Below are 20071 nucleotides of genomic sequence, written 5' to 3'. Positions count from 1 at the left end.
TGTGTATATATAAATAACATATATATAGTACACGTACACACACATACACACAAGTATATATTTTGCTAGGCATGGTGTTGCATACCTTTAGTAATTGCAGCACTCAGAAGGCAGAAACAAGAAGATCTCTTTGAGTTCCAGCCTGCCAGAGCTACTTAGAGACTGTGTCTGTGTGTGTGTGTGTGTGTGTGTGTGTGTGTGTGTGTGTGTGTACACTAAAACTATATTTAAAACTTTATTTATTTAATGATCCTGGGAATCTAACCTAGAACTTTGTCTTTGTTACTCAAGTACTCAATCACTGAACTATAACATCATCAGCTAAAATAACTTAAAAGAATCATTTACTGTGGCCAGAGATGATTCAGTGGTTAAGAGCACTTGCTGTTCTTATAGAAGACAGAGGTTTTATCTCTAGCACCCACATGTCAGTCAGCTAACAACCATCTAAAACTCCATCTAGCTCCAGGGAATCTCTCGCCCTCTTCTGGCTTCCTTGAGCACTGCACACACGGTACACTCACTCACAGCAGGGAAAACAAAACACTTTTACACAAGAATGAAATCTTTACAAAATATTTTTAAAATATCATTCACCATAAATCCTGCTCAGGCCCGGGGGTGTGTGTGTGTGTGGCTGTACTCAATGGGTGAGAGCACTTGTGCAAACCTGATAGCCTAAGTTAGATCCATGAAGCCCACATGAAGGCAGAAGGAAAGACTCTGCTTCACTAAGAAGGTTTCTTCTGACCTCTCCCAGCAATACCAATAATGAATAATTTAAAAATGATAAAAAAATAAGCTAACCCCATTTCCTGTTCTTTGATTTTTTTTCCCTCATGTATGTGTATGTGCATGCCTGTTTATGCCTGTGCATATGCGTGCAGAGGCCAGAGGCTAATGCTGCTATCTTCACTCTTTTCCACCTTATACATTGAGGCTCAGTGTCTCAACTGTACTCAGAGCTTTGCCCATATGGTTAGTTTACTACCCAGCTTGCTACTAGGATTTCCTAGAGGACAGAAACACAAATACTTCTAATCTATACAGGTTATAGAGATGGGAAGTCTTCATGCTTATGTAGCAAGCACTTTAACGGCAGAGTCATCTCCCAAGGCCCTGCATTCTATTCTTTATTAAAACAACAACAAAAACAAAACAACAACAACAAAACCCTCTGATTTAACGTTTTCTTTAGGCTTCCATGATGGCTAGCTTTAACTGTCAACTTGACAGACTCTAGAGTCCCCTGTGAGATGAGCCTCTCTGGGCATGACTGTGGGGATCATCTTGATTGACTGATTGATACAGAAATACTTAACTGTGCCTTGATTTTCCCACCATGAGAGACTGAACCTGGAGCTGTAAGCTAAAACTAAATGCTTTCTCCCTTAAGTCACCTTTTTTAAAAAAAAATGTATTTTATATGTAGGGATATTTTGCCTGCATTTATGTATGTGCACCATATGTGAGCAGTGTCTGTGGGAGCCAAAAGAAGGCACTGGATCCCCTGAACTTGGAGTTAGAGACAGTTACAAGCTGCCATAAGAGTACTAGGAATTAAATCCCAGTCTTTTTCAAGAGCAGACAGTGTTCTTAACCACTGAGCCATCTCTGTACCTCAACATAAAAATAAGAAAAGAAAACAGCTTCATAACAGATCCCACAAAACAAGCCAAGCATTTTATATTTTTTGCCCCCATAGAATCTCTTACTGGGAGCAGTTTAGAAACATAACTGATGAGTCCATATTAGCCAGCAAGGGCTCCTTTTATTCATTCAGGGGTGGGTTTTTGAAATGCAGTGCAACTTTATAAGTTTATAAGTCAAGAGTGCCAGTAAAGCAAGCCAGCTAGGTGCAGAATAATGCAAGAAGCTTGCTGGAACCTTTGAGTCCAATGGGCACCCTTGACACCAGCAGCTAAAGCTGCTGTCCAAAAGGTGTCAAACAGATATCAGATATAGGGGTGCCTACTCCATCCAAAGCTCAAATCTGTCCATCTGTGCTTGTCATATACAATAATGTGCAAAACAAAACCCTTGAAAATATATTCACACAGGATCACAGAGCAGGCTCTGCTTGCTGTGGCTATTGGCCTGAGAAGCATCAGAGCTGTGCATGAAAAGTCAGGCAGCTTCCATCTTTCCAAATGCCAGTGCATTGCCATCTGACTCTGGTCTGTCCACTACCTCAGAGACATGCCAGCCAGGCCTTCACACAGGAGTCTCCTCTGCCACCTTTTTTAAAAGTCCAGTAGCCAGCAAGGAGTGGTGGGGGTCCTCCGAGCCATCTGCTTCCCGAATCTTCAGGCGAACTTTCTGATTGGTCTTCCTCCATTCCGAGTACAGCTGGCAATGGTATCGAAAAGAGACCTGCGGGGGCAGTCCTGCAGTGGGTTGGAAGGTAGAGACAGGCCTCCACCCTGGGGAGGAAAGGGAGCCCTGGCATTTGTCAAGGGTCAAACCTAGAAGCAGTGCCACCTCTGGGCATTTCTTGTATACTATACATAAACTCACCCATTTGGTCCTCTGAGGATACTCTGATAAGCTCCAAGTCCTGTAAAAGTGGGGGACCACCACCGTGACCCCAGCAGGGAGCAGGCTCTTCTGACAAGGGGATGAGAGTGGAGTCTTACCAGTCTCTCAGGAGTATTCAACCCCAACCATCACATGACTGCCCAACCTGGAAGCGACCAAGTGTCTCTTCATATGTAAGAGGGTAAAAATGGTGCTGCATTTACAGGACTGGGAAGATGGCTCAATGAGTAAGAGAACTTGCTTGAGGACATAAGTTCAAATCTCCAGCATCCACATAAAAAGCTAAACAAGACCCTGTACCATACCTGTATCCCTAAAACTGAGGAGGAGAGGGAGGGAGGTAGAGACAAGAGAATTGTAGGACTGGCTGTCTGTTAGCACCCATATGTGTACATACACATATACTCCCCCTACACACATACACATACACACACACACACACACACACACACACACACACACACACACACACAAAATCTGTGATGATTTGCATATGCTCAGCCCAGGGAGTGGCACTATCAGAAGGTGTGGCCCTGTTGGAGTAGGTGTGCCACTGTCGGTGTGAGCTACAAAACCCCTCACTTCCTTGCTGCCTGCAGCCAGTATTCTGCCAGAAACCTTCAGATGAAGATGTAGAACTCTCAGTTGCTCCTGCATCATGCCTGGCTAGATGCTACCATGCTGGTGCCTTGAGGACAACAGACTGAACCTCTGAACCTATAAGCCAGCCCCAGTAAAATGTTGTCCTTTATAAGACTTGCCCTTGGTAATGGTGTCTAATCACAGCAATAAAACCCCAACTAAGACACCATCATTCACACATACAGACACACACACAACACTCTTATATACACAGTCACACACACACACACACACACACACATGGGGACACACACACACACTAAAAGAAATGAGAGCTGGTTGTATTGTTAAAAAGAGTCCAGCTGGTACTGTAGGAATATAACCTAAATAGTTACTCAGAAAACTAAGACAGGACAATCACAAATCTAAGGTCTGCCAGGACTACAGAGTGAGTTCAAGGTCCATCTGAGTAACTTTGTGATACTGTCTTAAAATAACAATATCGAAACAGGGCTGAGGATGAGTTCAATAGTGGCATGCTTGCTTATTATATGCAAGCCATGGATTCAATACTCAGTATGGAACAACAACAAAAGTGGGCCATCAAGCCATAATAAGACATGGAGAAAACTTAAATTCAAACAACTAAGCGAAAGAGGCCAATTTAAATACGCTACATGCTGTCATGCTGTATGACTCCAAGTACATGACATTTCAGAAGAGGAAAAACTATGGAGACAAAAGATGGGTGGTCACCAGGGATGTTGGAAGAGAAAGGGAAAACAGAGGAGTAATTTTTAAAAAAAAAATGTACACTAGTACCACATAAACCAGATGTGGTGGTATCTCAGCAGTTAGAAGTAGAGATATGAGAACCAGGAATTCAAGATCATTCTGGCCACACAGCAAGCATGAGGGGATAAACGAGACCCTGTCTCAAAAAGGGAAGTGGGCAAGGGGACTAAGGAAATGGCTCCGTTGATAAAGCATCTGCCACGTGAGTGTGAGCGTGAGTGTGAGGACCTGAGTTCAGACCCCCAAAGCTTGCAAAAAAAAAAAAAAAAAGCTGGTGCATTGTGCAATGTATATGTAACACCAATGCTACGGGTCAGACAGGCAGATTTCTAGAGATCCCTGATCAGCCAGTCTAGACAAAACAGTAGGTTCCAGGTACAGCGAGAGACCCTGTCTCAAATACAAAGTGGAATGTTAGCCAGATGGGTCAGTAGTAAAGGCCACCAAGCCTGACAGCCATGAACTCTGGAGTGCTGAAGGGGAGCATCAACTTCTGTAAGTTGTCATCTATATACTTATATGCACCCATAGACTTATAAACATAAGAAATGCTCTCTAAGTGCTAGGGACTATCTCCATGGTAAAGCACGCACTTAGAATGCTCAAGTCTCTAGGTTCAATCCCCAGCACAACAGGAAAAAAAAAAAGAGAGAGAAGGAAGGAAGAGAGAGAGGGAGGGAAAGAAGGAAGAAAGAAGAAAAAAAGAACTTCATTGGTAGTTACCCAAAATACTGTTTGTAACAGGGGGTAAAATCCCATACATTACCGAAAGTCTCAGAGTACATCAAAAGAAATTGATTAAATAAATGCAGTACATCCACACAATGATGTTCTCGGGAGCTACCCCTTTTCTTTTGAGACAATATTAGCAAAGGATAAAACAAGCAGGTATAGTAAAGCAGTACATATGTTTTCACGCAGTTTATATATTTTAAAATGTGTCCCTTTATAAGGAATGCATCTTGAAAACTCCATCCCATCCTTGCTGTACAAACACTGGCAGTACTTAAGACACCACTAAGCAAAACTGGGTAACTATTCCTCCAACTGAGCTACAGCCTGGCCAGATTGATTGATTGATTCCTTTCTTTTTTCTTTTCTTTTTTTCTTTTTTCTTTTGGTTTTTCAAGACAGGGTTTCTCTGTGTAGCCCTGGCTGTCCTGGAACTCACTCTGTAGACCAGGCTGGCCTCAAACTCAGAAATCCGCATGCCTCTGCCTTTCAAGTGCAGAGATTAAAGGCGTGCGCCACCACCGCCCGGCTCCTTTCTTTTTTCTTTCTGTGTCTTAACTTTTTATATTAACTTAATATCTTCTTTCACAATTTCATATATGCATACATACATTCTGATTACTCTCACCCCTCCTCTCTCTCAACAGCACCCCCGCCCTCACCAAACCCTCCCTCCCTACAAAGACTTTGCCCATACTCATGTCTTCTGTGTTACTCTGTGTGATCATGGATTCTGGTATACACCAGAACCTGGTGGGCCCAGCTGTGGACACACAACTGAAGACAAAGTTTCCCCTTCTCCAGAGTCTATCAGAAGCCAACAATTCAGCAGGGAGAGGTGAGGGCTCATAATTTTTTAGGTTTTTAATCTATACTTTTGCTACATTTAGTTATCTCCATGGCAGCATATCTCACGGCACCCTTATGTTAGGACAGATGGCAACCTGGAATCAGCTCTCACCCCCACCACATAGGTCCAGGGACTCAAACTCAAACTCTACTTCACTGTTGACATGTCTCACCTACCCTCACTTTCTTAATATGTATCTGTTCCACTTCACTCCAAATCTCTTCCTAGCTTCAGCCTTTTGCTGATCTGTCTTCCTTCTTCCCATCTGACCCATAGTGATTAGATGCCCTTGTGCACTTGGAGCAAAAAGGCTCACTGCTGGGGGCATCCCTGGACCTGTGTTATAGTGCCAACCTGGAACAACAGGAAGCTGAGGGAACCACTTTCAGCAGAAGCAGCACTCACACACAGCCTAGGTATCCCAGCTGAGCCCACCCACATGGGCTTTACCCACTCACCAGTGTCCAGAGCACATAGATGGTGAAGAGGGCAATGGTGAGGGCAATGAGCCCTACAGCCTCCAGCCGGCTATGCAGACGGAGGTGGTCCTGGGCCCCTCGCAGGCACAGCCAGCCTGAGATGGCGGCCAGTGGTGTGATGAACACAAAGCATACCATGTCACAGCACAGTGTCCGCTTCTCAGTGCGCGGCCCCGGGTCCTTTAGCCACTATAGAGGAGCAGATGATAGAGAGGGGTTATGTGGAGGGGTGTTGCAGAATGGATAAGGTTGGGGGGGGCTATAAGCCTAGATCTCCATATTTCTATTAATAAAACTGAGTCTGCTGAGTGCTTGCCCCCATTTTTCTGATGTGCAAATGGAGGCATCAGAATAAAAGAAGAGTTAATCCATTCGAGGAAATTCACATAGCTAGAGCAGACTGATTATTCCTATTCTAAAAATTTACAATCCAAAACGTTCCAAAAATCTGCAACTCTAAAACACAGAATAGCCGGGCGGTGGTGGCGCACGCCTTTAATCCCAGCACTTGGGAGGCAGAGGCAGGTGGATTTCTGAGTTCGAGGCCAGCCTGGTCTACAGAGTGAGTTCCAGGACAGCCAGGGCTACACAGAGAAACCCTGTCTCGAAAAACCAAAAAAAAAAAAAAAACACAGAATAATGGGGAAAGGGGACTGGAGAGCTGGGCCAGAAATTAAGAGCACTTGCTACTTCCAAAGGACTAGAGTTCAGTCCCCATCATCCATGTTAAGGGCTCATAACCAACCACCTCAAACTCCAGCTCCAGGAGACACCATGTCTTCTACTGGCCTCTCAGAACCTGCACCTAAGTAAACATACACACATATACCTAAACAGAAAATAAAAATAAATCCTTTGTTTGTTTCTTAGCTTCTGAGGATCTTTCTATGTGGTCCTGTTGACTGTCCTAGAACTTGCTATGTAGACCAGACAGGCCTTGAAGCTCACAGAGATCCTCCTGCCTCTGCCTCCCCAGTGCTGGGATTAAAGGTATGCCATTGTAGTACAGAAGTAGAAAATTCCACACTGTGAAACTTTCTCTCTCTCTCTCTCTCTCTCTCTCTCTCTCTCTCTCTCTCTGTGCTTATAGTGTTTATATTATCATCATCATGATCATTACCACTGTCATGGGTAGTTAATTGTTTTCTCAGACAGTCTCATGCAACCCAAATGGACCTTGAACTTCTAGCCCTTGTGCTTCCAAGTGCTCAAAGTATGGTACAATGCTCAGCTCAACATTATTTACAATATTATATCTAGGTATATAATTAAATGGTGCATCACTTGCCTGGCATGAGTGAGGCCCTAAGTTCAATTACTAATATCATCCTAGAAAAGAAAGAAACAGAGTGGTGGAGATTTAATCCTGTAATCCCAATACCTGAGAGGTGTATGGATAAGTATTATGAGTTCAAGGTCAGCCTCTGCAGGTATGAGGTTCTCCTAGACTATGTGAGAACCTTCCTCAACAGACAGACTTAGAAGTGGTGGTTTGAGTAAAGATGACCTACATATGCTCCTATAGTTGAATACTTAGTCCTCAGTTGATGGAACTATTAGGGAAGAATTAGGAGGTGTGGCCTAGTTGGAGGAGATATGTCACTCAGGGAAGGCTTTAAAGTTTTGAAACCACACATCATTTCCACTTAGTCATTCTCTGTCTCCTACTTACAGATAAAATATAAGCTCTCAAATACTAAACTATGGCTGCCTGCCTGCCTGCTGCCATGCTCCCTGCCATGATGACCATAGACTCACCCTCTAAAACTGTAAGCTCCCAAGTGACCCATGTAGCCTTGATTGATCTAGGCAGTACTTCCTGGTCTCAGGACTGGACATTGCTCTACACAGTTTAATCCAGTGCTGTTCATGCTTATATGGCAAGCACTTTAGCCACTGAGCCATCACAGCTTTTTGTTCACTCAACTCAGATGTTTGCTCGAATATCCCCAAGAATAGTCTTACACAACAGGTATCCTACAGCCTCAATTAGCTTCAGATCTCAACTTGGGGATTCACTCTCAGCCAAAGTCTCTCCCTGACTTACACAATCCCAATCTTTGTGCATTAGTGTTTTGCCTCTATGTATATCTGTGGAAGGGTGCCAGATCCCCTGAAACTGGAGTCTGGAACTGAACCTGGGTCCTCTGGAAGTGTAGCCAATGCTCTTAACCACTGAGCCATCTCTCCAGCCCTGTGATGTTTAGTACTAATAGTCAATTTGACAGAATCTGGAATCACAGGGAATCAGAGTCTCAAGGAAGAATTATCTAGAACAGGACGGCCTGTGGACCTGCCTGTGAGGGATGTTCTTAATTACATTAACTGAGGCTGGGCGGTGGTGGCGCACGCCTTCAATCCCAGCACTTGGGAGGCAGAGGCAGGCGGATTTCTGAGTTCGAGGCCAGCCTGGTCTACAGAGTGAGTTCCAGGACAGCCAGGGCTACACAGAGAAACCCTGTCTCGAAAAACCAAAAAAAAAAAAAAAAAAAAAGACTCTTACTGTGAATTGATGGGTGGCACCATCACACAGGCTGGCCTGGATAGTAAAAGGAGAGCCATGAGCATTGGTGTTGCTCCCTCTCCACTTCTGTACTATGATACAATGTCATCAACCATCTTGTTTGAGACAGATGGTCCTACCACTAACATTTTACTTAAGAGATGGAGTGTGACCTGGAACTCTGAGTCATAACAAAGTCTTTCCTGTTTAACTTGTTTTTGTCAGGGTATTTTAACACAACAAACAGAATAGCAACTAAGACACCCTCATAATTATTCCTACCAACTAGCCTGTCTGGAGATCATGTGGACATTATTAACTGTGGGTGTCTTGGTGACTGGAACCAGCACTTCACAAAACTGGGCACACCAGAGGTGCTCAAAGAAATACTTGGTGATCTGAGCTTGGTAGCAACTATTGGTAACCCCAGCAACCAGAAAAGGCTGGGACAGGAGAATTTCAAGTTTCAGGCCAACTGGGCCTATAATAGGTAGGTAGGTAGGTAGGTAGATGATAGATAGATAGATAGATAGATAGATAGATAGATAGATAGATAGATGATAGATAGCTGGTGAGATGACTCAGCAGGTAAGGCCATTTGCTAAGCACCGAGCCTGACAAACTGAATTCAATCCCAGGTCCCAAAGGAGATAACTAATTTCTCCATGCTATCCTATAACATACACTCATATGACATGGCACATGTGTGTTACACACACACACACGAGAGAGAGACAGAGAGAGAAATGCTCATATATACATATAATTTAATTTTTTAAAAAGTATTTTAAGAAGAAACAATAGGATGGCATCATAGGACATATCTTTAATTCCAGCCCTCAGGAAGCAGAGCCAGGCAAATCTCTGTGAGCCCAGCATGGTCTTCATAGGGATTCTAGGCCAGTTCTACAGCTACTTAGAGAGACCCTGCCTCAAAAACTACCCCCAACAACTGTGTGGTAGCTGGAGCATGAGGCTCACAGATAGTTCAAAGTCAGCTTGGTCTGCATAGCAAGTTCCATGCTAGCCAGGGCTACATGATGCAACCCTGTCACTCATTCATTCATTCATAGATAGATAGATAGATAGATAGATGTAAACAAATAAAAACCTAGGTGGTGCCGGGCAGTGGTGGCGCACACCTTTAGTCCCAGCACTTGGGAGGCAGAGGCAGGCAGATTTCTGAGTTCAAGGCCAGCCTGGTCTACAGAGTGAGTTCCAGGACAGCCAGGGCTACACAGAGAAACCCTGTCTCAAAAAAACAAAAAACAAAAAAAAAAAAAAAAAAAAAAAAACACCCTAGGTGGTGTACTTATTAATCCCAGGATCAGGATTTTAAAGCCAGTCTGTTATAAAGTAACCTGTGGGCATGGGACTATGTCTCAAATAAATAAATAAATAAATAAATAAATAAATAAATAAATAAATAAATAAATATCAATGGTAGCCCTAGAGTTCAAGCCTTGTGTTCATGACAGTCAAAGTCCAAAGTAGGAGGACCTCCTTAATCTATTCCAGGCCTCCCTGGGATAAAATAACAACATACTTTACAAAAAAATAAACAAACAAAACCAGCCCAGTAGGGTGGTACATGCTTATACTCATAACACTAAGGAAACAGAATCAGGAAGAAAGTAGCAAATTAAAGGCTAATATTAAAAGTGGGGAGCTGGCTAGGGCTGGGATTATGACTCATTTGGTAGAGGACTAGCCTAGCATGCATGAATAAACCTGAGGTGATACAACATGCCTGCAACCTCAACTTGCAAAGTGGAGCTGGATGATCAGGACCTGGAAAGTCATCTTCAGCTAAAAGCTACTTTGAGGACAGTCTGTTTCAAAAACAAAGTGAAACTACAATCCCAGAGGAGCGGGGTGGGGTATGGCAGGGAGGGGCTTGCAGACCTGCAGCCTCTGGCCACTTGGGTTCCCACATGTCAGCAGATCCCTCCCACCACTGGCAGGGACATAATCAGCTTTCCCAGCTGACCTGGGCAGCTGCTACATCTGTCCTCAAACTGCCCTTCCTTCTTCTGGATGTCCATCCAGTCTCCCCCACGCAATGTACCTCTGTGAGAGGCCGGGGCCGCTTTTCCACTGCAAACTCCGTGTGACACAGCTCACAGTAGCTGGTGTTGGAGGAAGACAGCCATTTCTCCAGGCAGCTCTTGTGCACAGCTCCCAGTGTGCCAGTGCAGCCACATGGGGACAGCAGATTCTCCCCATTTGCTCCCTCATGGCAGATTCGGCAGAAGGGACAGTCACTGGAGGGACACAGAGATAAGACGTGTGAATGACGGAAGATAAGGCTTCTTGTTTATACTGGCATGAGTATTTGCTAGGTTACAAGCTCACTGTCCCTCCCAGGTTGCTGTTTGGTAAACCCCTGCTCATCCTTCAGCAGCCCAGCTCCAGATGTCCCCTTCTTCACCTAACTTTTCAAACGCCTATTGGCAGGCCCATAGGTTCCCTCCCCAGCGCCACTGTGGGCTCTTTGTAGCCTAGAGTGAGCATCCCGTCTATCCATCTGCCTGCCTAACGCTCTCTTCTTTTGGTGAAATACTATCACGATATTCCTAAGTGACTACCAACTCTTGGTGGTCCTTCTGTGGTCCGTACTTGGTCCTTCTGAAGTCCACTTGACAGGAGGTAGAATCACTTTGGAGACAAATCTATGGGCATGTCTATAAGAGATTCTCTAAGTTAAGTTAAAGGAAGTGGGAAGACCCACCCCAAACATGGATGATACCATTCCATGGGCTGGGGTCCTGGACTGAATAAAAAGGAAGAAGGAGAGACACAAGATGGCTCAGTAGATAAAGGTGCTTGCTGATAGGTCTGATGACCTGGGTTCAATTCCTGAAACCCACATTGTGGAAAACTCTTCTGACCTCCATACATATGCCATGGCATATACCCAGGAGGATGCACACACAAACATACATACTAATAATTTTTTAAAGGAAAAAGGAAATAGAACACAAGCATTCATCTCTCTGGTTCCTAAGCTTCCTAACTATGGGTGCAATGAGACCAACCATCTCGTGCCTCTGCCACTGTGACTTCCCAGCCATGATGCACAGTAGCTTGGAACTATGATTCAGAAGAAACCTCTCCTTTTTTTTTTTTTTTTTTTCGAGACAGGGTTTCTCTGTATAGCCCTGGCTGTCCTGAAACTCACTCTGTAGACCAGGCTGGCCTTGAACTCAGAAATCCACCTGCCTCTGCCTCCCAAGTTGCTGGGATTAAAGGCGTGCACCACCACCACCTGGCTAAACCTTTCCTTTCTTAAGTTGCTTTTGTCAGGTTTTTTGTCAAAGCAACAAGACAAATAACTAGTACAGTCCTCAAGAATTACGGCACACACATGATCATACATACACTAACATACATCACATACAGGATTACAACATATACACTAAAATAACACACATCACACACATACATGATTACATATACATATATACATTACAAACAAAAGACTCTTTTAAAGACATTATTAAAACTCCTGGCTCTATCTGCACATAAAGGTCACATTGTCTGCGAAACCTGTACATGTGAGAAAATCACTCATTTGTTTTTCTATGCATGGCTGAGGAAGACAAAGGGTAGGATAGGCCAACAGGCACAGAAAACATGCATACACAGCTGCTTTGGGGAGTCTCTAATCACAGCCCAGTCTCTGGGGAAGTTGCATTCTTCCTGGGGCAGCTCAGAAAGGCAGGAGGTGTGGCTTTAGTGGATGCATGGACTATTCAGTACATGAGTCATTGTTTTCTAAATATTTCTGTCCAGAAAGCATAGTTGTCAGGCGTAACTTTTCAAACACACACACAGGGAGAGGGAGAAGAAAGCACAAGCTTTTTATTCTCAATAAGGGTGTTTTCCACGCCCCAACTTTTTTCTCCAGATTTCCTGTTGTATGGTTGAAGCCTGGTTACTTTTAAAAGATCTCAACAGAGGGCTTGGGGCTTAGGCTCAGTTGGTAGCATGCTTGCTTAGTAGTCAAAAAGCCTTGGGTTCCATCTCCACCACCACACCACATGTCTGTGAAGCCAGTACTTTGGAGTTAGAAACAGGAAGATCAGGAGTTCAAGACTGGAGCTCAGCCTGAGCTTACATTTTTCCTTTTAGCCCAGTCTCTAAGATGCTGTTTTCTTTTGCAGTACCAAAGGTCCACTGGTGAGACCGAGGAGCCCCTCAGCTGGTGAAGAGCTTGCCTGAAAGCATAAGCACCGGAGTTGGATCCTCAGGGCTCACAAAAATAACAGCTGGGTGTGGTGGGCCATGTGTAATCTAAACTAGCAAAGTCATCAAGCTCTGAGTTCAAGTGAGAGACTCAGGCTCAACATTCATGTGTGAGTGTGTGTGTGTGAGCGTGTGTGGGGGGAAGAAACAAAGAAAGACACCTGATGTCAGCCTCTGATCTCCACAACACACAAGCACACATGTACAAACAACTGCACATGTATGTGTGTATTCATACACATGCAAACTCTTATACAAACTTGCAGTTATACACACACACAGAGAGAGAGAGAGAGAGAGAGAGAGAGAGAGAGAGAGAGAGAGAGATTGATTTCCACAGAAAAGGACTCCCCATCATTCTGGAAATCAACTCAGGAAAAGGAATCAGTGAGAATCTTAAGAGCCATGTCTGCTTACTGGGAAGGCCTGGGAATTCTGGAACACTAATTCCAACAAAGGGCAAAAGTTAACAGTTTATTGAGCACTCCCCATGTATGCAGTACTTCTGGGGCCATTTTGTTTTTGTTGTTTCATTTAATTAGTTTATAAGAGTGAGTGTGTGTGTGTATGTGTGTGTGTCTATGTATGTATGTATGTATGTATGTATGTATGTATGTATGTATGTATGAGTGTGTGTGTCATGACATATGGGTGGAGGTCAGACAGAGGACAAGTACCTTATTTGAGGCAGGGTCAGTGTTCAGTACTATATATGCCAGACTCTAGAGCTTCTGGGTAGTTTCACCTGTCCCAACCCTACCTGTCTGTAGGAGTGTTAGAGGTTTGTAGGCTTGAGTACATGGATTCTGGGGGTTTGAATTTAAGTCTTTATACTTGTATAGCAGGCCTTTTACCAACTGAACCATCTTTCAAGCATGCTTTTATTTATTTTACGACATGGTTTCCAGGGCTACATAGAGAAACCCTGTCTTGAAAAAGAAGAATCAAAAAAAAAAAAAAGATATTGTTTCATTATGTAGCCTTGATTGTCCTGGAGCTCACTATGTAGATCAGGCTAGCAAACTCAGATATGCCAGTCTCTGACTTTCAAGAACTAGGGTTAATGACACATGCCACCACACCTGATTTCAACCTTGTTTGTTGTTTGTTTGTTTGTTTGTTTGTTTGTAGACACAGTCTAAAACCCCACAGGTTGGCCTCTAACTTGCTACCTAGCCGAGGACAATCTTGAATTCCTGGCCCTCCTGTAACTGTCTCTCCAGTACTGGGATGCCAGGCATCTGCCACCATGACTAATACTTTGTTTTTGTATATATTTAAAGACAGAGTCTCACTATGTAGCTCTGGCTGGCCTGGAACTTGTTATATAGACCACGCTAACCTTGAATTCACAAAAATCCACCTGTCTCTGCCTCTAGAGCTATGTTCAACACCATGCTCCCTTATCTTGCTTTTTGAAACAGGGTCTCCTTGGAACTCACTGCATAACTGAGACTGAACGTGGGGTTCACTGTGCTGCACAAGCCAAACTCAAACTGATGTTCCTCTTCCCTTGGTTCCAGACCTGTGGCTATAGGCTGTATTCCAAGTGCAAAAGTGGGCTTCATTTATCTCATTTTCGCAAAGCTTGGAAGAAAGTGCTTACTTGCTTCCATTTTATAGATATTGAAAAGTCCAAGAAAGCTAGACAATTTAGCACACATCTGTAATCCCAGTAGTAGAAGGCAGAGGTGGGAAGTCCAGCCAAGCTACATAACAAGCTTAGGGACAGAATAGGTTACATGGAATAATGTCTTGAGAAAATTTTTAAAAAAAAAAAGGGAAGGATGAAAAGGAAGTGTGAGGGAAAAGAGAAAAGAGAAGGCAAGGAAAGGGGAAGAAATGAAGACCTGGAAAAGATATAACCTCTGTGTGTGTATGTGTGTGTGGCACACATTGAGTTACAGGTATGTGTGAGTGTGTGAGCAAGCATGTGAAGGCCAGAGCAGGTGTCTTCCTAGGCTTTCTCATTGGAACTGCAAGTCTGCATTTTCAGCTCGGCCGACATGCTAGCCAACAAGCTCTTAGGCTCCGCCCATGTCTCCTGCCCACCTTGCTGTGGATGGGTCTCTTCCCACCTGTATGTGGGTCCCTAGGGTTGAACTCAGGTTACCAGGCACACGGACCAGTTTGTTATACATTGAGACATCTCACCAGCCCAGCATTTTCAGCTTATGATCCTTTCAACTTACAGTGGATTCTCATAATTAAGAAACCTTCATTATGGACAGGTGCAGCAAATCCCACATTCTGAGGACTGTAACAATCTGACTAGAAAGAGGTTTCAATTTGTTCCAGGTCACTTGAGGAGAGAAAGGCATCCATAGGAGTTTCATCCTAGGTGCTGTCCCCAGTCCTCACTCTCCGCATTGCTTCTCCAAAGCCCAAGGTCACTGGTGTGGTACAGCCCTAAGCTCTGGGCATGACAGCTGGGCATGACCATCTTCACTGAATCCTCGCCTGTGATCCCAGACACTAACTCCTGCATCTCCTCCTGCTGAATGTACTCTGTTATTTCTCAGTTACACATCATCCTTTATGGTCTAGGAGACGCTACAGTACATGGGAGCTCCATGAAAGAGGACTTCAGGTATGATGCTATATCAGGTATGATGCTATAGGAAAGTCTTCATCAGTGCTGGGTGAGATTTCCCGGTGACTCAGCAATTCTGGGTATGATGGTGTGTATATGCTTGGCCAAGGGAGTGGCACTATTAGGAGATACGGCCTTTTGGGAGTAGGTGTGACCTTCTTGGAGTAGGTGTATCACTGTGCAGGTAGGTTTTAAGAACCTCATCCTAGCGGGCTGGAGACCAGTCTACTCCTAGCTGCCTTCAGAACAAGAGGTGGAACTCTTCACCTCCTCCAGGCCCATGTCTGCCTAGACATTGCTATACTCCTGCCTTGATGATAATGAACTGAACCTCTGAACCTGTAAGCCAGTCCCAATTAAATTCGGTCCTTTATTCTTATAAAGAATAAAGTTGCCGGGCAGTGGTGGCGCACGCCTTTAATCCCAGCACTTGGGAGGCAGAGGCAGGTGGATTTCTGAATTCGAGGCCAGCCTGGTCTACAGAGTGAGTTCCAGGACAGCCAGGGCTACACAGAGAAACCCTGACTCAAAAAACCAAATAAAATAAAATAAAATATAAAATAAAATAAAATAAAATAAAATAAAAAAGTTGCCTTGGTCATGGTGTCTGTTCACAGCAATAGCACCCTAACTAAGACACTGGGGTACCCATGTTCCTGTAAGTAACCACACACTCATGCTCTGTATGCCCTGTAAACTCACTGGTCCCCACAGCTAGACTTTGGTGGAACTGTACTTTTGTCTCTCATTGGGCCTGTGGTGGTTTTAAAGAAAATGGTCCCCACAGGCCCATAGGGAGTGACACTATTAGGTAATGTGGCCTTGTTGGAGTAGGTGTATGTATGTAAAGGCCAGAAGTCAACATCAGGTGCTATTCCTCAGGGGATGTCCACCATGTTTTTCAAGAAAAAGTCTCTAATTGGCCTAGGACTCACTAATTAAGGTAGCTTGGCTCACCAGAGAACTCCAGAGATCTGCATGTCTCTGCCTCCCTAGTACTGGGATTACAATCACAGGCTACAACGCTCAATTTTTTACATAGATTCTAAGGATGGACCTCAGGTCTTCAAGCTTGCACAGCAAGCATTTTATTGACTGGGCCATTTCCCTAGCTCCCTTGATAGATAAACACCTCAGATAATTGGGGTATATGTGTGTGTGTGCGCGCTGATACACACACAAATTTGTCTCTGTGGGGAGGGAGTACCCAAGGAGACCAGAAGAGGGTATTGGATTCCCTAGAAATAGAGTTACACACAGTTATGAACTACCCATTGTTGGTGCTTGGAACTGAACTCCTGTTTCTAAAGGAGCAGCAGCAGCAGGTCCTTCGACCAACGAGCCATCCCTCCAACATCAGTGTCTGGCTTTTGTTCTCTGGCATATTAACCCCTCTGCCTCTCTCAGTGACTGGACTCCTGGCCTCAGACTATCATTCAACCCAAAGAGAAATGGGGACAAAAGCCTGGCTACTGGTCACTACTCACCTTGGTGTATCCAAAGCCCGGATGACGGTTGAGAGCAGCCGGCCATCCCTTGAAGTCACTTGTGCTACATATTGAGGTGGCCCAAGCCCTGTGGCCTCTACAACCTTGGAAAAGGCAGGGCTGCTGGAGCAGTCACATAGGGAGCCAGGAAGGTGGCAACAGTCACCTGTCGTCATGGCCACAGGGAGCCTCCTGTCCTCAGGGCCTGAGGCCCATGGTCCCAGGAGCCTGGGGGGAGGGAGGCAGAGAGATCAAAAGCAAAATTAGTGAGTCACAGTAACAGTTTTGTTTTTTCATTTTTTTTAGGTATATATGAGTGTATATTTGTGTGCCTGCAAATATATGTGCGTGCACGTGAACATGAGCAAAGGTACATGAGTAGAGATTAGCGGTGGGAGAAGGCCCACCACCTTGCTTGAGACAGTCTCTTTTTTTGTGCTGTGTGCACCAGGCCAGCTCACCCCAGCGTCCAGCAATCCTCCTGTCCCCCCCCCCCCTATTTCACGCTATAAGGACTAGGATTAAACGTACGCCTTATTGTGCCTGACTTTACACGGGTTCTAGGGATGTAAACTAAAGTCCTCACATCTTTGCAGCTAGCATCTATCCAGAGTAATGTCCCCAGCATGAGTCCCTCTTTTGATCTCACGGTTTTACTTTGTGTTTATGTATATGGGTATTTTGCTGCGGGTCTGTGAACTATTGCCTGGAGCCTGCAGAGACCTTCTGGAACTGGAGTACACATGGTTGCTTGCCACCATGTGGTTGCTGGGAATCGAACCCAGGTCCTAAGGAAAAGCAACCAGTGCTCTTAACCTCTAAGCCTTTGCCACAGCCTGATCTCACTCTGCAGTGCAGGCTAGCCTAGAACTTGAGATCTAAGCCTTCTGAATGTCAGATTATAGATCATGCCTGGCTCTTGAGTCCTGTCTTGTCAGAGATTGTGAAGATTATTTACTTGTCAAACTGACACATTCAAGAATCAGCTGGGAAGGGACTCTCAATGAGGAATTGTCTAGACTAGGTTGGGATGGAACCACATGCCCTTGGGAGACATTTTTTTCCTTTTTCAATTATGCTTGTTTTGTGTGTATATGTTATGTATGTGGACATGTATGTTCCACAGCATGCATGTGAGAGTCTGAAGAGAGCTTGCAGAACTCAGTTCTCTTCTTCCACAATTCAGGTCCTAGGGGTTAACCTCAGATCAAGGTTGATGACAAGTGCTTTTACCTGATGAAACATCTGGAGTCTCTCCTACCTAGGGATGTTCTGAGTTGGTTTCTTGAGGTGGTAAGACCCACCCTGAATGTAGGTGGGCTACACACTGGACTGAACTGAAAAGGACGGAGTGAGCTGAGCACTAGCCTACATGCATTCATTGTTCTGTTCCTGATTATAGATGTGATATGAATGCCCTCCAGCTCTTGTTACTGTGACTTCCCTGAAGTGATAGCCTAGAGCCGTGAGCTAAAATAAATCCTTTCTTTTTCTCTGTATATGCCAGGGAGTGGCACTATTAGAAGGTGTGGCATGCCGGGTGTTGGTGGCGCACGCCTTTAATCCCAGCAACTTGGGAGGCAGAGGCAAGCGGATTTCTGAGTTCGAGGACAGCCTGGTCTACAGAGTGAGTTCCAAGACAGCCAGGGCTACACAGAGAAACTCTATCTCAAAAAACCAAAAAAAAAAAAAAAAAGACTCTCCTCCTAGCTGCTTGGAAGTCAGTATTCTGCTAGTAGTCTTCAGATGAAGATGTAGAACTCTTAGCATCTCCTGCACCATGCCTGCCTAGATGCTGCCATGTTCCCACCTTGATGGTAATGGATTGAACCTCAGAATCTGTAAGCCAGCCCCAATTAAGAGTTGCCTTGGTCATGGTATCTGTTCACAGCAGTAAAACCCTAAGACATCCTCTAAGTTGCTTTTGTCATGGTTTTTGGTTTTTTGTTTGTTTTGTTTTTCCAGATAGGGTTTCTCTGTGTAGCCCTGGCTGTCCTGGAACTCATTCTGTAGACCAGGCTGGCCTTGAACTCTTGTCATGGTATTTTATCAGTACAACAGAAGTGACACTAAAATGGGGCTCTAAGACTATGGACAAAGACTTGCCTCTTTGAATCTCTGCATTTGTAAAATGTAGGTGAGAACTCTATGAGCTGATGTGTACAACTTAGGCCAGGCTTAGAAGACAGCTGGGGCTTGTGTTGGATTTTCTCTCATCCTTCTAGAAAAAAAAAAAAAACCAGGCATGACCCTGCTTCCAAATCCTACAAATCAGTCTCCAAATCACATTTACACATAGACAGGAGGTAATGAACATTGACTGAAAGTGACTTCACACCTGTGTGTCAGGCACTATGCTCAGTTTTTCACACAGCCAGAATCACCCTGAGCTAGCTAAGACCAGATCCTTGAGACTGAGCTCAAAGCATATTAAGCTATCTTTAGTGAAAGTAGAATGCATCTAGAGAGGCTGTGAGCATGACTCAGAGGTAGAGTCCAGTGAGGACCTAAGACATACATATAAAGCACTGCCCTAGCAGTGAGAGTATGGGACTCTGGGTTCAATTCCTAACACACACACACACACACACACACACACACACACACCCCACACATGGGGCGGGGGTGGGGGGAGGTAAGAAGGGAACTAGATAGAAACTTAATGTTTTGCACCAGAATGGTGCGTCACTCAGGCCCCTTGTGACTCATGGCCTCTATCCAACTATGCACTCTGGGAGACCTCAGTTCATCAAGGAAATGATACTTTTGTGTCCCCAGAAGACCATTTGCTCTGTCCTCAGTTCCCAAGAAGAGGCTATAGGAGATAATGAACACCTTAGGTAGCATTCTGAAGTCTTCTCTGGGTAATTTTGGTGGGATTCTGCCTTCGGCCTCAGGTTCTAATCAGCAAAAGGGAACACTACAAAGACTGGTCCTCTTCCCCAGAGTACCATGACTAGGATTCTGGCTTCTCAATTGGTGTAAATGACTTCTATGAATGTTTTCTCCTTCCTAGTAGTAAAGGTTGAACGTAGAGACCTACATTATTAGGCAGGCACGCTATCAGTAAGCTACACTTCCTGCCCCTCCTCCTCCTCCACCATCACCACCACATACACATTTTAGAATTTTTTCTTTTTGATTTTTAAATGTTGTATTAATTTTCTGTTACACTCATTTACAGAGGAGGGAGTGGATGCGGTGCAGAGGTATGAAAGTCAGTTCTCCCTACTAAGTGCAGTATAGAGTGCATATGAAGGTCAG

The 20071-nt window shown here is 44.5% G+C and overlaps 1 protein-coding gene across 4 annotated transcripts in view; it reads right to left on the bottom strand.

Annotated features, from left to right (window-relative positions):
• Nucleotides 1-1104: 1104 nt before the first annotated feature.
• Nucleotides 1105-20071, bottom strand: part of March2 (membrane associated ring-CH-type finger 2) — a 24398-nt gene continuing 5431 nt past the window's right edge. Inside the window, exons 1-5 of one of the 4 annotated variants that reach the window (XM_028785555.1) lie at nucleotides 18914-19010; nucleotides 16808-17035; nucleotides 10548-10743; nucleotides 5956-6165; nucleotides 1105-2373 (exon numbers count right to left, since the gene is read on the bottom strand). In XM_028785555.1, the coding sequence (XP_028641388.1) occupies nucleotides 2215-2373; nucleotides 5956-6165; nucleotides 10548-10743; nucleotides 16808-16983 (741 nt within the window). In that variant the 5' untranslated portion in view covers nucleotides 16984-17035; nucleotides 18914-19010 and the 3' untranslated portion in view covers nucleotides 1105-2214. Of the gene's footprint in view, nucleotides 2424-5955; nucleotides 6166-10547; nucleotides 10744-16807; nucleotides 17036-18913; nucleotides 19011-20071 lie in introns of those variants that run through there. The other 3 variants (XM_028785554.1, XM_028785556.1, XM_028785557.1) reach the window with 3 other exon arrangements.

Source organism: Grammomys surdaster, unplaced genomic scaffold, assembly GCF_004785775.1.
Source record: "Grammomys surdaster isolate TR1022 unplaced genomic scaffold, NIH_TR_1.0 125271, whole genome shotgun sequence".
NCBI lineage: Eukaryota > Metazoa > Chordata > Mammalia > Rodentia > Muridae > Grammomys > Grammomys surdaster.
The sequence above is the reverse complement of the archived record's forward strand: the minus strand, read 5'-3'. Positions and strand labels throughout refer to the sequence as shown.